The 13,504-nt window shown below is 36.9% G+C and overlaps 1 protein-coding gene across 1 annotated transcript; it reads left to right on the top strand.

Moving 5' to 3' along the window:
• The first annotated feature begins 10,595 nt into the window (after positions 1–10,595).
• On the top strand, positions 10,596–12,604 carry LOC119767738 (SOX domain-containing protein dichaete). Its single transcript, XM_038257098.1, has one exon. The coding sequence runs from the start codon at positions 10,942–10,944 to the stop codon at positions 11,881–11,883; it is 942 nt and encodes a 313-aa protein (XP_038113026.1). The 5' UTR covers positions 10,596–10,941; the 3' UTR covers positions 11,884–12,604.
• Positions 12,605–13,504: the final 900 nt, after the last annotated feature.

Below are 13,504 nucleotides of genomic sequence, written 5' to 3'. Positions count from 1 at the left end.
TTTTGTATTTTGTATTTTTGTATTTTTGTATTTTTGTATTTTTGTATTTTGTATTTTTGTTTTGTATTTTTGTATTTTTGTATTTTTGTATTTTTGTATTTTTGTATTTTTGTATTTTTGTATTTTTGTATTTTTGTATTTTTGTATTTTTGTATTTTTGTATTTTTTTTGTATTTTTGTATTTTTGTATTTTTGTATTTTTGTATTTTTGTATTTTTGTATTTTTGTATTTTTGTATTTTTGTATTTTTGTATTTTTGTATTTTTGTATTTTTGTATTTTTGTATTTTTGTATTTTTGTATTTTTGTTCTTTTGTATTTTTGTATTCGTTTCTACGTTACTATTTTTGTTGCATTTGTGAAGATGACTGATTCTTCAAATTGCACCTCGAAAATTGAAAATTATCACACCCCGACGAAAGCAAGATAGTCATCGCGCAAGTCATGGCTCAAATTGATGGTTTAGCGTTTGGTCACCCTTTTCCACCGGGCGCCCTCAAACGTGGAATTTGACCTGATGTTCGCCACCAGCAAAGGAAGAGGGTTGGAATGCGTTGACGTACTCCTAAAACGGCGCGTTGAAAGATGTTTGCACTGTTTAGCTTCGTGTATAGTCGTATAATTGATTGTAATTTCGGGGGAAACCCTTTCACCAAGTTTTGACGGTTGAGACGCGCGCAGCTCAAGTGGATCTTCCGCTGGCACCGGATATCGGTAATCTTCTAACGATCTTGAAGTTAATAATTGCAAGTTTTTTTTTCTGGGTTGGGTTTTTCAATCGCCCGAGAACATCTGTTTAGAAACAACTCCGATTGCTACCTGCACAAATCCCGGGAACTTTCATTCCAAATCGGCGCAAAAAAACGAAGCTGATCAACCGCAAATCCTGTTTGCACTTTGGAGTACCTTTCACTGTTTGAATCCTTGAGCTTCAGGATCACAACAACAACGGCAATCAATGGCTATTCAGAGGCTTATTAATATTTCCCCGAGACACGTCATGCGTGGAATTGTCGTGGATTGTTGCCGGCACAACAGAGAGTACAAGAGCGAGTCGATGTTCTATGGAGTTTGGAGCTCAATGAGCCAATTAGAGGAACCTTGAGTTGAACTGCGGCGGCGGTGGCGCGCGGATTTTGAATGAGAGTTCACCAATGAGGCTTACATACCATTGGATGGTGGATGCTGGAATGCTATCCACATTTTCAGATTTAAGTTCAGCTTTAAAATGACGAATAGAATGTGATTGCAAATAACGAACCTTTTGTTTCTCACCAAAGTGGTTGTATACAATTATTGCAATCTCTAAGAAATTCAGTCACGTTTCGTTGGCTACCTAACCATTGCTGTAACGATCTTTAGTCCTAATTCTTGATCCGACTTCATCCAGGGCACATCTCCCCCTAGAAAGGGTTCATCAAATATTTGCTTAAGCTTCTGACCGAGTTCCTCTAATACGCAGCACGTTCCTCCAACGCGATAATCTGGGAAATTCCACACATTATCCCTAGGACTAGGGGTTTTCCCCAGAACCACAACAATCCGTTCGCCGAGCGTTGACGGCCAGGGGTGTCCACCCACCCCTTGGATGCCCCGCCGGGCTGTTTAAAATTAACTTCCTTTCTGCCGTGACCACAAGCGACGAACCCAGCTCTCGTGCAGACAACGCAGCCTTCTTTGACCGGCATTGTTTGAACAAACCATTATCCTCTCAAGATTATGACGGATTCCATTTAGGGTCACTTTTTGCCGGAGGAGGTAGTAGGCCGGTCGGTCAACTTCTGGACCTGCGGGGCAAGGTAAGTCCCAAGGAGGGGGGGACGGAGAGGCGTTTCGCTCCAATTAAAAAGTTAAGTCAGAAACAAAGCTCTACCTCTAGTCGGGGGTCATTACTGTTTCTGCGGACGCTCGCTGCCTGGATTGCCGAAGGTTCGGCTTAAAACAAACAAAATCGACCTCTGTGTTTGCTCTTCGGGGTCGGATTTTGGTCGCTTTGCAGAACTTTTATGGTGGCTCAGGTAGGGCCATGGCAACGCGTTGACAACCAGAGTCTACTAAGATGAGCACATTTTCTCCAAGGAGGTCCCATAAATCGATCGGATTTTTGGGAAAAGGTCTGAAACTAGCACTATTTTGACTCAAAAGTGTCATAAAATGCACGCTCTGGTCGGAATTTGGTACGCACTTTTTGAGCCAGGTCGTTCTTCATAGACCGTGTCGCTTTGTTCTGACTGAAACCAAAAACAAACATTGGAAATTACTTTGATGAGGCATTGTTCAGAATAAAGGTAGATTACTTTATGGAGGTTTTATTGCAACAGTCTTGTGAATATTACATTGCAACAAAGTATTTGTATAGGTACTCCATAATTGCTATATTCAAATTTCTTTGAATCGCCTAAGTACAATAAATGCTCTTTAAACTAAACGACTCTTTAAAACAATTATTTTATTTTTAGATAGTTTTTCACTGTGTTCGATACAAGTCCAGTGACATGTTTCTTAATTACAATTTAAAAAGCAATTGCCAAAAAACAAACCAAATCAATATTCTTAACATAACAATATAAATAAAACTAAAATGGCATACAAATGATCAATGTTGTTGGCATTTCAACCCCAAAACGCGTAATTTATTCATCCCTTGAACCCAACCTTAACACACGACAGCGCAAGAAAAGAGTTTTCCCCTCGTAAAACAATTAAAATAAAACAAACATCGTAAAGCTAATGAAACGGAAAGTTCCTGTGCCTTGCGGGGGATACGCATCGTCTTAATTGCACGTGACACATTGTTGTTGTTTTTTATGCTGAGCTTACAACAAAAAAAGAGCCATCATGCAAACGTCGGGAGGGGCTGAGCGAACCATAAAACGGATAACAATTTGTTTGTTTTTGCTTTGTTTTAACGGGACATTTTTTTAAAGGTGAGTTTGCTGTGTTTTACCTCCGTTTTGACAAATGAAGCGTTTTTACGGTAGAGGAATGAGTTTGATATTTGGAGAAATGCTAAAAAATGTAGCAGGTAAGAAAGCATGTTATTTTTCTAAACAGATTTCAGGCGGATTAAAACACAAATGGAAATCATTAACAATCTTTTATTAATACATTTAAATACATAAGACATTATTCATATGAAATTCTCCTCCGGACGAACGAAGACGCTTTAGTGACCATATACTTAGAATCTTTTAATGAATATTTGAAAAAGTGTAACTATTTGTTGAATCATTGCAACCATTACAGTATCTTCATCCTGTTCAATCTTCAATCATTACAGAACTATTTATCCAAATATTCTATTTGAAACAAAAAACAAAAAAAGTCTATTATTTACTATTTTGTTTACAAGATTGAAAAACTTTTAAATGTTGGATATAAAAATGAGCTCAATAAAAATTAAAATGTGAGCAACTCTCTACAAAATCGGCCGATTTCGACCATTTTTATTTTTTGTATTTTTTGATTTGACTCAAACTTTGTGGAGGCCTTCCCTATGACCAAATAAGCTATTTTGTGTCATTGGTTCACCCATACAAGTCTCCATACAATTTTGGCTGCTGTCCATACAAAAATGGTATGTAAATATTCAAACAGCTGTAACTTTTGAGTGAATTTTCTGATCAATTTGGTGTCTTCGGCAAAGTTGTAGGTATTGTTTAGGACAATTGAGTAAAACAGAGGTACACGGAAAAAAAAATTTGCAGATTTTTTTATAAACTTTTTTTTCACTAAAACTCAATTTCCCAAAATACGTATTTTTTTATTTTCGAGATTTTTTGATATGTTTTAGGGGACTAAAATCCGCAACTTTTGAGCTATAGAGAAACATGGTCAAAAAATCTGCCGCCAGGTTATGATTTTTTGAAAAATAGTGATTTTTGGAAAAAATCCAAATTTTATGCAAAAACAAATTTGAAGTTATTTTTTAATGCAAAATTGAATTTGCAATCGAAAACTACTTTACAATTTTTTTTGATAAAGGGCTTCGTTTTCAAGATATAGGCACCGAAAGTTTGATTTTAGCAAAATATTTGCAGTTTTTCGATTTTTAAAAATAGTTACCATGAGCGACCATTTCTAAAAATATTTTTTTTGAAAAGTTCAGAAAATTTGCTATAAAATTGTCTAAGAGACATTGAAGATTGGACCTCGGGTTGCTGAGATACAGCCGCTTTAAGAAAAAGAAACACGAAAATTGAGGTTTTCTAAGTCTCACCAAAACAACCCACCATTTTCTAATGTCGATATCTCAGCAACTAATGGTCCGATTTTCAATGTTAATACATGAAACATTCGTGAAATTTTCCGATCTTTTCGAAAAAAATATTTTAAGTTTTTTTTAAATCAAGACTAACATTTTAAATGGGCGTAATATTCAATGTTTGGCCCTTTTAAAATGTTAGTCTTGATTTAATTTTTTTCAAAATATTTTTTTCGAAAAGATTGGAAAATTTCACGAATGTTTTATGTTATAACATTGAAAATCGGACCATTAGTTGCTGAGGTATCGACATTACAAAATGGTGGGTTGTTTTGGTGAGACTTCACAGCTAAAAAAGTAGTAATCCAGCTGCGTGTAAAAGGCCTGGGTGTAAAATAAATGTTGCATTATTTTATGCAATTTTATGTGATTTTACACCCTGAAATATGTAGCCCATCAGTATGGGAAGCCTACTTGACCGAAATTTCAAGCCCATATATGCGTTTATCTTTGCAGCTTTTTATCGGTCTGATGGCCGACTGGGCTAAGGCGCCAGTCCTTACTGTTGGTGCTAGGTTTGAATCCCGTCGGTTGCAACTTTTTTTTTGTGTTTGTAAAAAATGTACATGCAGTGTGTAATATTAAGCGTTTATTTTGACGAAGGTGATGTGCATGCTTTTGCATGCGATTTTACCATCGGATTTTTGGCTGTGTTAGAAAACTTGAATTTTCGTGTTTCTTTCTCTTAAAGCGGCTGTATCTCAGCAACCCGAGGTCCAATCTTCAATGTCTCTTAGACAATTTTATAGCAAATTTTCTGAACTTTTCAAAAAAAATATTTTTAGAAATGGTCGCTCATGGTCACTATTTTTAAAAATCGAAAAACTGCAAATATTTTGCTAAAATCAAACTTTCGGTGCCTATATCTTGAAAACGAAGCCCTTTATCAAAAAAATTGTAAAGTAGTTTTCGATTGCAAATTTAATTTTGCATTAAAAAATAATGTCAAATTTGTTTTTGCATGAAATTTGGATTTTTTTTCCAAAAATCACTATTTTTTCAAAAATTCATAACTTGGCGGCAGATTTTTTGACCATGTTTCTCTATAGCTCAAAAGTTGCGGATTTTAGTCCCCTAAAACATATCAAAAAATCTCGAAAATCAAAAAATACGTATTTTGGGAAATTGAGTTTCAGTGAAAAAAAAGTTGATAAAAAAAATCTGCAAATTTTTTTTTCCGTGTACATATTTTTTTCTCAATTGTCCTCAACAATACCTACAACTTTGCCGAAGACACCAAATTGATCAGAAAATTCACTCAAAAGTTACAGCTGTTTGAATATTTACATACCATTTTTGTATGGACAGCAGCCGAAATTGTATGGAGACTTGTATGGGTGAACCAATGACATAAAATAGCTTATTTGGTCACAGGGAAGGCCCCCACAAAGTTTGAGCCAAATCAAAAAATACAAATAAAATCCATTTCCGGTTTTGGTAGAGAATTGCTCATGTAAAATAGTAGTTTATGCAACAAGTAGCAAAAAGAGGATTTTTTCAGCACGAGTCGTACATTCGGATAAATACGAAGAGTGCTGAAAAAATCAAGTTTTTCAACGAGTTCCAAACAATATTTTTTTGCAATTCCGAAGAAAACCCATTGCGTGGAATTTTAAGTCAAATTTTCATGTTTTTTGTCAATAAATCGTTTAAAACAAAAAAAAAATGTTCAAAAGTGTTACTTATCGAAACAAGTGCTGAAAAGTTCATCTTTTCGGCACCCAATTCAGTGCTGTAAAGTAGAATTTTTCAGCATTTATATTGAAAAGTGTTGCTTTTCGATTCTGTTATTTTTGATACAGAAAAGTAGGCTATTTCGTCGTTCAAGAATGACAGGAAAAGTAAGTAGTTTCACGACGGAATTGCAAAATAGTAGTTTATGCAACAAGTTGCAAAAAGAGGATTTTTTCAGCACGAGTTGTACATTTATCCAACGAGGTTCACCGAGTTGGATAAATATGACGAGTGCTGAAAAAATCAAGTTTTGCAACGAGTTCCATACAACATTTTTTGCAATTTCGAAAAACACCCATTGAGTGAAATTTAAACGAATTTTCATGTATTTTGTCAATAAATCGTTTAACCCTTAAGAGCCTGATGGGTCATATATGACCCAAATATCAAAATTTCCAAAACTAGCCTATAATTTTCGTATGGTCATAAGAATCATTTTCCCATCATTAACTAAAAAAATATTTTTTTGAAAATTCAGGCCTGAAAGGGTTAAATCAAAAAAATGTTGAAAAGTGTTACTTTTCGAAACAAGTGCTGAAAAGTAGAACTTTTCAGCATATTTTTTGAAAAGTGTTGCTATTCGATTCTGTTATTTTTGGTACAGAAAAGTAGGCTATTTCGTCGTTCAAGAATGACAAGAAAAGTAAGTAGTTTCACGACGGAATTGCAAAAAAAAAATATTTTTGCTTATTTTTAGGTACCTAATAATTTGTCAAACGTTCGCAATTAAAAAAAAAACATCTTAGTGTTTTCAAAGAAAAGTGTCGGACCAAGGTCATTATTTTGGCATTGTAAAATTGTTTAAAATTTTAATCCTTTTCAATTTTGTTTAAACTCAAAGTAATTAATTTCAATTCCATTACGTAATAAAAGAACGATCCCATTATGAGTTTGAAATAGGGGTTCGAAAAAAAAAAATATACAAGCTATTTTAAAGCTATTTTTCATCAAAATGGTAAAAAATATTGTTGAGACTATATCTCATTGCTCAAATGTAAAAAATCGTGAGACAACTAATTTTTGAAATTTTAGTATTTCTCAAATTTGCTATAAACCATAAAATCAATTTCGCTAAAAAAGCTGCTTTAATTTTATTCTTTTTTATTTCGACGTAAATTTGTCCATCTGTTCCTAAGGTTCAAATAAGCCATTGTGCATGTTTCTCCATACAAGTCTTCATATATATTAGTCCATAGAAAATCATGATTTTTCAAAAAGCATTTTTTTTTTATTTTGATGAAATGCACCATAAAATGTTTCTTATTTCGTCCAGTAAATAAAATTTTATAATTTTTTTTATAAAAAAAACTAGAGCTGGTACAAATTTTATTTAAATTTTTTGTCACTCACCCTGAGGGCATTTTTTTCTGAAATCTTCACAATTTCAATGGAAGTGCAATACCCTGCGTTTAGAATCATTTTTAGCATGTTTGGGATGATTTAAAAATCTTTAGAATTTTTGAAATTGCTCGATGTTTAGTACCGCAAAAGGTTTTTTTTTCGCAAAAATTTTTGTTTTCGTCAAATCCTACATTTTTTTAAAACTGATCATTGCAAAACAACTGAACTAGTGTAAAAAGCATTTTTAAACGTTTTTTTCATTCAAATGTTGAGACTATGTCTTGTAACTTCTTTTTTTATTTTCATGACCCCCTCTCCCCCCTCCCCTCTCAACACCGGCTAGAGACGAGGCACAAAAACTTTGAAAAATATTTGCATCGGCCTAAGAGCTGAGGAAATAATACTGTTCAATTTCATTTTTTGGACGTTGTTGATTCGACCTTGTAAAATTTTGAAAAGTTAGTATTTCTAAGTGCTTCTCATCAAGCTTTTAAGTTTTAATCTTTGATAACTTGAAAACAATTGATCCAATTTTTGATATTAAAAAGTGAAAACCGTGTGAAATTTTTTCAACCTCTTTAAAAAAATATTTCGATTTCTTGGCTTTTCTGAAATATGTGTCGCAATTTTTAATGAAATACTCTTTTTTCTGAGAATGTTTATCTAAAAATGGCCTCATCTCAAAAATGGTGCATTTAATTAAAAAGTTTAAACTTAAATTCTTGAAAAAAAAAAACTGTTAAAAAACTGTTTTAACAGCAACATCAAACTAACATTGAAGCTAATTTTTTTTATCTGAAGTTCACACGTTTTTGTTATTCGAATCATGTTTCTTGATGTTGGTTCATAAAAAAACTCTGAAATTAAAACAAAAAAAAATTAAAAAATAATAATATTCTGATTCGAAAATCTCGCATGCTATGAGCCTTCAAAGCCTTGAAACGCTGGTGCAATTTTGAAAGTTTGAGCTGGTGTGGAAAAGGCGATAAACCTCGCACCACACAGCTTTCAACCCAAATTTGGAATTCTGCCACACAATTTTAGTCGAATTTAAATGGTTTATGACGTTAAACCGCCATTTTGGCCGCCATCTTGAATTTACTAATTTCAAATAACTTCAGAATAGAGGGTAGTGAGCTCGACAGCAAAAATAAAACAGCCAAAACATTTTTTTTCGTGATTTGATTATCCGAAGATTCGAGAAAACATTTTTTTTTTGTAATCGAGGCTTTGGATAATCGAGTCTGTACTTTTTTTTCAAAAGCCTTTACAATCTTTGATCATTGTATAGTCCAGACTTGATTATTATTTGACTTTATAAGTTTCGATTATCCGAAAGGTTTGTATGGGACTTCGAATAATCGAATCATGACGAAAAAATATTATTATTTTTTCTTAGTTTTAACATTAAATAAGAGTTCGACCTAATTTTAGTCACATTTGAATTGATCACTGCCATTTTGGCCACCATGTTGGATTTAAAAATTCCAAATCGCTTTAGCGTAGTTTTGAAGCAACATTAAAAATGAGATAGCGAAAAAAAAGCCGTAATTCGATTATCCGAGTTTTGATTCTCCGAAGTGAAATTTATCCCAGGCCTTCGGATAATGGAGGCTGGACTTTATAAAAAAAGTGTTTTTGAATATAATGCATTTTCAGTTTTTAAATTTTGAAGAAATGCAGTTAAAAAAGTCTGTAAGTTTAAAGTTTGGATTGTTTTTTCATTATTGAATACTAGGGGAACAGCATCTAATTCCAGCGTGCCTCTAATGTTGCCATATCAGCACTTTGACATTCAATTACAGCTCGTTAAATTCGTTTTCAACTGAAATCGAGTGATAAATATCTCAATAAGAAGTGAGCAAGTTTCTATCAAAAGTTTTGCAAAAATAGTTGTTTAAATAGTGAAAATCAGCATATTGGATGGAGTTAGTAGCGAGTGCTTAACCTGCCAAACATACGAGAATTTTCCCTGTCTTTTTTATTTGGCCTGTATAGTTTTGTTCTATCTGCAACAAAGTATGGTTAAATTTATTGTCCATGCCAAACAAACCAAATTTCCGCCTGAATAGCTACAAAACCACCATTATCACGTGATTAGTCCCATGAACAAAGTTGATTAGTGAAACAATCGCTGGGCAAATTATTCTTATTTTTCTGCAAACAAATCCATTCTGTCCTCTAGCCCATTCATTTGGTAGCATTTCAAACCACAAAAAGTCACAAACCCCAAGCTTGTTTTGTCCTCCCCCGGTTCAGTAACAAACATTCCATTACTATCCATTTCCCCAGCAAAAAAAAAAAAAAAAAGGAATCGAGCCACATCGATCGCAACAACAAAAAAGTTCGCCTTTTTGAGTTGTACACCCAAAAGTGTGCGCGACAAAATAAACTGCTCCATAAAGCAAATTAAACCGAACAAAAATGTTCCCTCCTACTCCCACCCCCTCTCTTTTTTACTCTCGCCCCATTTCAATCGAAACGATTTATTATCCTTGCCGCACGAAAAATGTGTGTGCTCTTTTTTGTGCCGTTTTCCCCAACCATTCAAGCCGCCCTTCCCCACACAATCACACACGAACGGGGGGAGAGAGAAAGAGGGAGAACAAGTCACATTATTATTAACAATTTACTAGTGCGCTCACGGCGACGACCGCACAATACCGGCGTAACAAAAGAGCGAGCGCGCGAGAGAGAATGGACAAAAGGAAGTGAGAAAACACGATGCTTGCGTGAGCGTGAGAGCGAGCGAGACGGGGAGACAGAAATAAGAATAATCGGCCAACAAATCGGGCGAATTATTGCAAAACGGGAAAATGATTTCTGAATCGATTCGATTGTGCGCGCTCAAAAGGAGCGATAAAAAAGGGAATAAAGCCGCGCTCGGAATGATGGTGTGAGCGCGAGCGAACGAGCTGTCTCGCTCGCTCGCTCGCGCGCAATCGGTTTCAGTGTGTGCGTGTGAGCTAAAACACAGCGCCCGAGATAAAGGCGTAAACAATGGGCGAATGGGAGAACGGAGAGAGGGAGAGCGAGAAAGGGAAAAAACACGCCCTCTTTTCTTGTTTCGAGGCGCGCTGCAGCGAGTGTTTTAGCTCGTTTGGCGTTTTTGTTTCTCTTCTTTCGGGGATTCTTTTATTCTCGAGTTGAATGCGCTAGTGTTGGTGCGGTGTGGACAAAGCAAGGTAAAGAGACGAGAAGGTGTGCGCGAGCGTTCGGGCAGGGGATGAGAGAAGGTGCAGCACTGGTAGAACCACATTCATTCAGTTTGAGTTTGGCTCTTGTGCAGTAAAGACCTGGTTTTGAGTCGAACTTTTTTCCTCCGTCAGCAAAGAATAGACTTTCTCGAGCCTTTTTTGTGTCTTTGGGATTTGTGAAGAGAAACAAGTTTCGTTATTGTGCGCTGAACTTGGAAGTGCAAAGAACAATCAGTACAACAGAGAGACTGCAATCAGTGTGAATTAAGATAAAAGGTTTCATTCAGAGTGAGATTGAGCCGAGTGACCTTATGAACTGAGCGTATTCGTGAGCAAGCAAGAAACTATCAACGAGTGAGTGCTCGTGTTCAGTGAAGAAAGTTATTCGTGAAGAATCAGCGTGAAGATGATCAACCACAGCATGGCCAGTTTAACCCACCATCATTACGGATTTCCGCTCGGTGGTCACCAGATGGAGATGCCGCCGGCAGCGGATTTCGCACCTCAACCGAACCACAGTCCGGGAAGTGTGGACGTTAAGCCGCGGCTGAACTTTGGACCAATGGCCGGATTTGGACAGACTCACCATTCCCCGACCCAGCCCGGATCTCAGCAGACCTCACCCGGACAGGAAGGTCACATCAAACGTCCAATGAACGCCTTCATGGTCTGGTCCCGTCTCCAGCGCCGTCAGATCGCCAAGGACAACCCCAAAATGCACAACTCAGAGATCTCCAAGCGGCTCGGATCCGAATGGAAGTTGCTTTCCGAGGCTCAGAAACGCCCGTTCATCGACGAAGCCAAACGCCTGCGGGCTAGCCACATGAAGGAACACCCCGACTACAAGTACCGCCCACGTCGCAAACCCAAGAACCCTCTGGCCAACGCCGCCAACGGACTCCCGCTCGGCATGCAGCAATCCGCCAAAGCCAGCCTCGGATCCTCCTACCCGTTCCCGCAACTCCCGCCGTACTTTGCCCCGTCCCATCATCTCCAGCAGCTCGAGCAACACTACTCGGTCCCGTACTTCGGCGGCTTTGACCCGATTACCCTGTCCAAACTTCACCAGTCCCAGCAGTCCCACCAATCGTCCTCCCCAACCGGCATGGAAGCCCAAAAGACCCAGCAGATGCCCCCGACGTCCCTCAGCTCGTTCTACTCCAACATCTACAGCGGAATCTCCGCCGCAGCCGCGGCCGCCCCCCTCTACGCCGCCCACTCCGGATCCCTGTACAACTCATCAGCCTCATCCGCCTCGCCCGGGTCCAGCCCGAGCGCCTCGCAACATTCCAGCGCCCTGCCCGACATCGAAAACTCGATCCGACGGCCCGTGCAGGTCCTGTACTGAGTGTCCAGCAGTTGTTACTCCTAAAAAACCCCCGGCGGCGCCGGATCGCAACCTAACCTCCGCGGACGTCAAACCTAAGCTGTTGTGTAAATATATCGGCGAAATTGAGGTTAGGTTCGCGATCACTTTTAATTTATTCAATTAAACAAAAAAAACTCACGAAAAAAGGAACGATACCCCTCTCATAGTAGGAAGAAAACTCAACATTTTAGGTTTTTTTTGTTTTTGTAGATTTGTGGTAGCGCGTATTATTTGTCCCCCAGAATCCTACAAAACAAAGAGCTAAAACAAACGAAAGTAAACCAATGTTTTTACCTGTGTAAATAGCTAGAGATTTATCGCGATGAGTGAGAGTGAGTGAGCGATTGAGAAATAAAACGTGTGAGCGAGAAAACAAACAAACGTAGGCTAATTGTAACAGACACACAAATTACATGAAAAACAAACACACTCTGTGAGGTTTTGAACAACAAACGACTCATTCCTAAGTTTAGTTGATATTTTTTCTTTCGTTTAGAGCAAGGATACCATTCCATTATACAAAGAAATCAAGGATGAAATCTACTCAGCTGATCTTAACGATATTTAAGTTAGGCTTACTTTTTTTTATGGAAAAAGTAATTTTATTTGTTATTAATTGATACGTGAAGAAAATGGAGAAAACGAAAAATAAATGAAAAAAACTCAATTGTATGCAAAATAAAACATTTCTTAAAACAAAGAAAATCAACTTTTATCTTTTATGGAAATTTTGAAACTTGAGAAAATCTTAAACTTTGGTCATTCTTCCGACGGCGTTTCATCTCTGCTGATTGTTTGTCCACCTCAGTACTCTGCTTCTTTTTGGCACTATTTGGTCGGATTATGTAAATTTAGGTGCAATTTTGGCCCAATTAATCTCATGTGGATCTCATTATTCGGGAACCCAATGATAAGGTCAATACTTTAGGCAGAATATGCGCCAACTAAGTAACAATAAATTGAATATGGACTCAATCGTCTAATTTTCTGCAAAATTAATCCTAGACGATCCTTCTACAATGTGTGATTCCAGAGATATTTCCAAATTACGAATGGAGGTGTTTCGCATTTTTTTTTGTTTAAAAGGGAAACATTGGGGTGGTTCCAATTGGGCGAGGGTGGTCCTATTTTGATGAAAATCAGCGTTCTTGCTTTTGTTTTATAAAAGCAACAGCTCCAACAAGTTTGAGGTACCATCAGTGGGAGTGACATTGGGTCTGGGGGTGTGATTGGGTCAAAGAGATTTTTTTACAGATTTTACCATTTCTCAGGTTCTTCTCAATAAAACTGAATTCTGTTAAAAGGGTTGTATAGGGGACATCTTAAGATGACTTCGCTGAAAAAATCTCGTTCCTAGAACAAATCCTGTTATTTTGGCAGCTGTCTGAAGTTGAGGTACGTTTTTGGCCAAAAATGACCTCTCGAAAAATCATTTTTCTAATATTTTTGTTGGAATTGCTCGAAAACTACTCAAATGTTTAAAAATCTCCACTTCAAACAATGTAGCATGTCAATATGATTCCCTCGAACAAGAAACACTGTTGGATGACTTGTTTTTATTTGTTGTATTTGAGCATCATTTTAGTTTCATTTGACCCCT

Source organism: Culex quinquefasciatus, chromosome 2 (genome assembly GCF_015732765.1).
Source record: "Culex quinquefasciatus strain JHB chromosome 2, VPISU_Cqui_1.0_pri_paternal, whole genome shotgun sequence".
NCBI lineage: Eukaryota > Metazoa > Arthropoda > Insecta > Diptera > Culicidae > Culex > Culex quinquefasciatus.
The sequence above is the reverse complement of the archived record's forward strand: the minus strand, read 5'-3'. Positions and strand labels throughout refer to the sequence as shown.

Bases quoted from the DNA above. Each gene is read 5' to 3' on its own strand.
- LOC119767738 (XM_038257098.1), top strand. From the start codon at position 10,942: ATGATCAACCACAGCATGGCCAGTTTAACCCACCATCATTACGGATTT.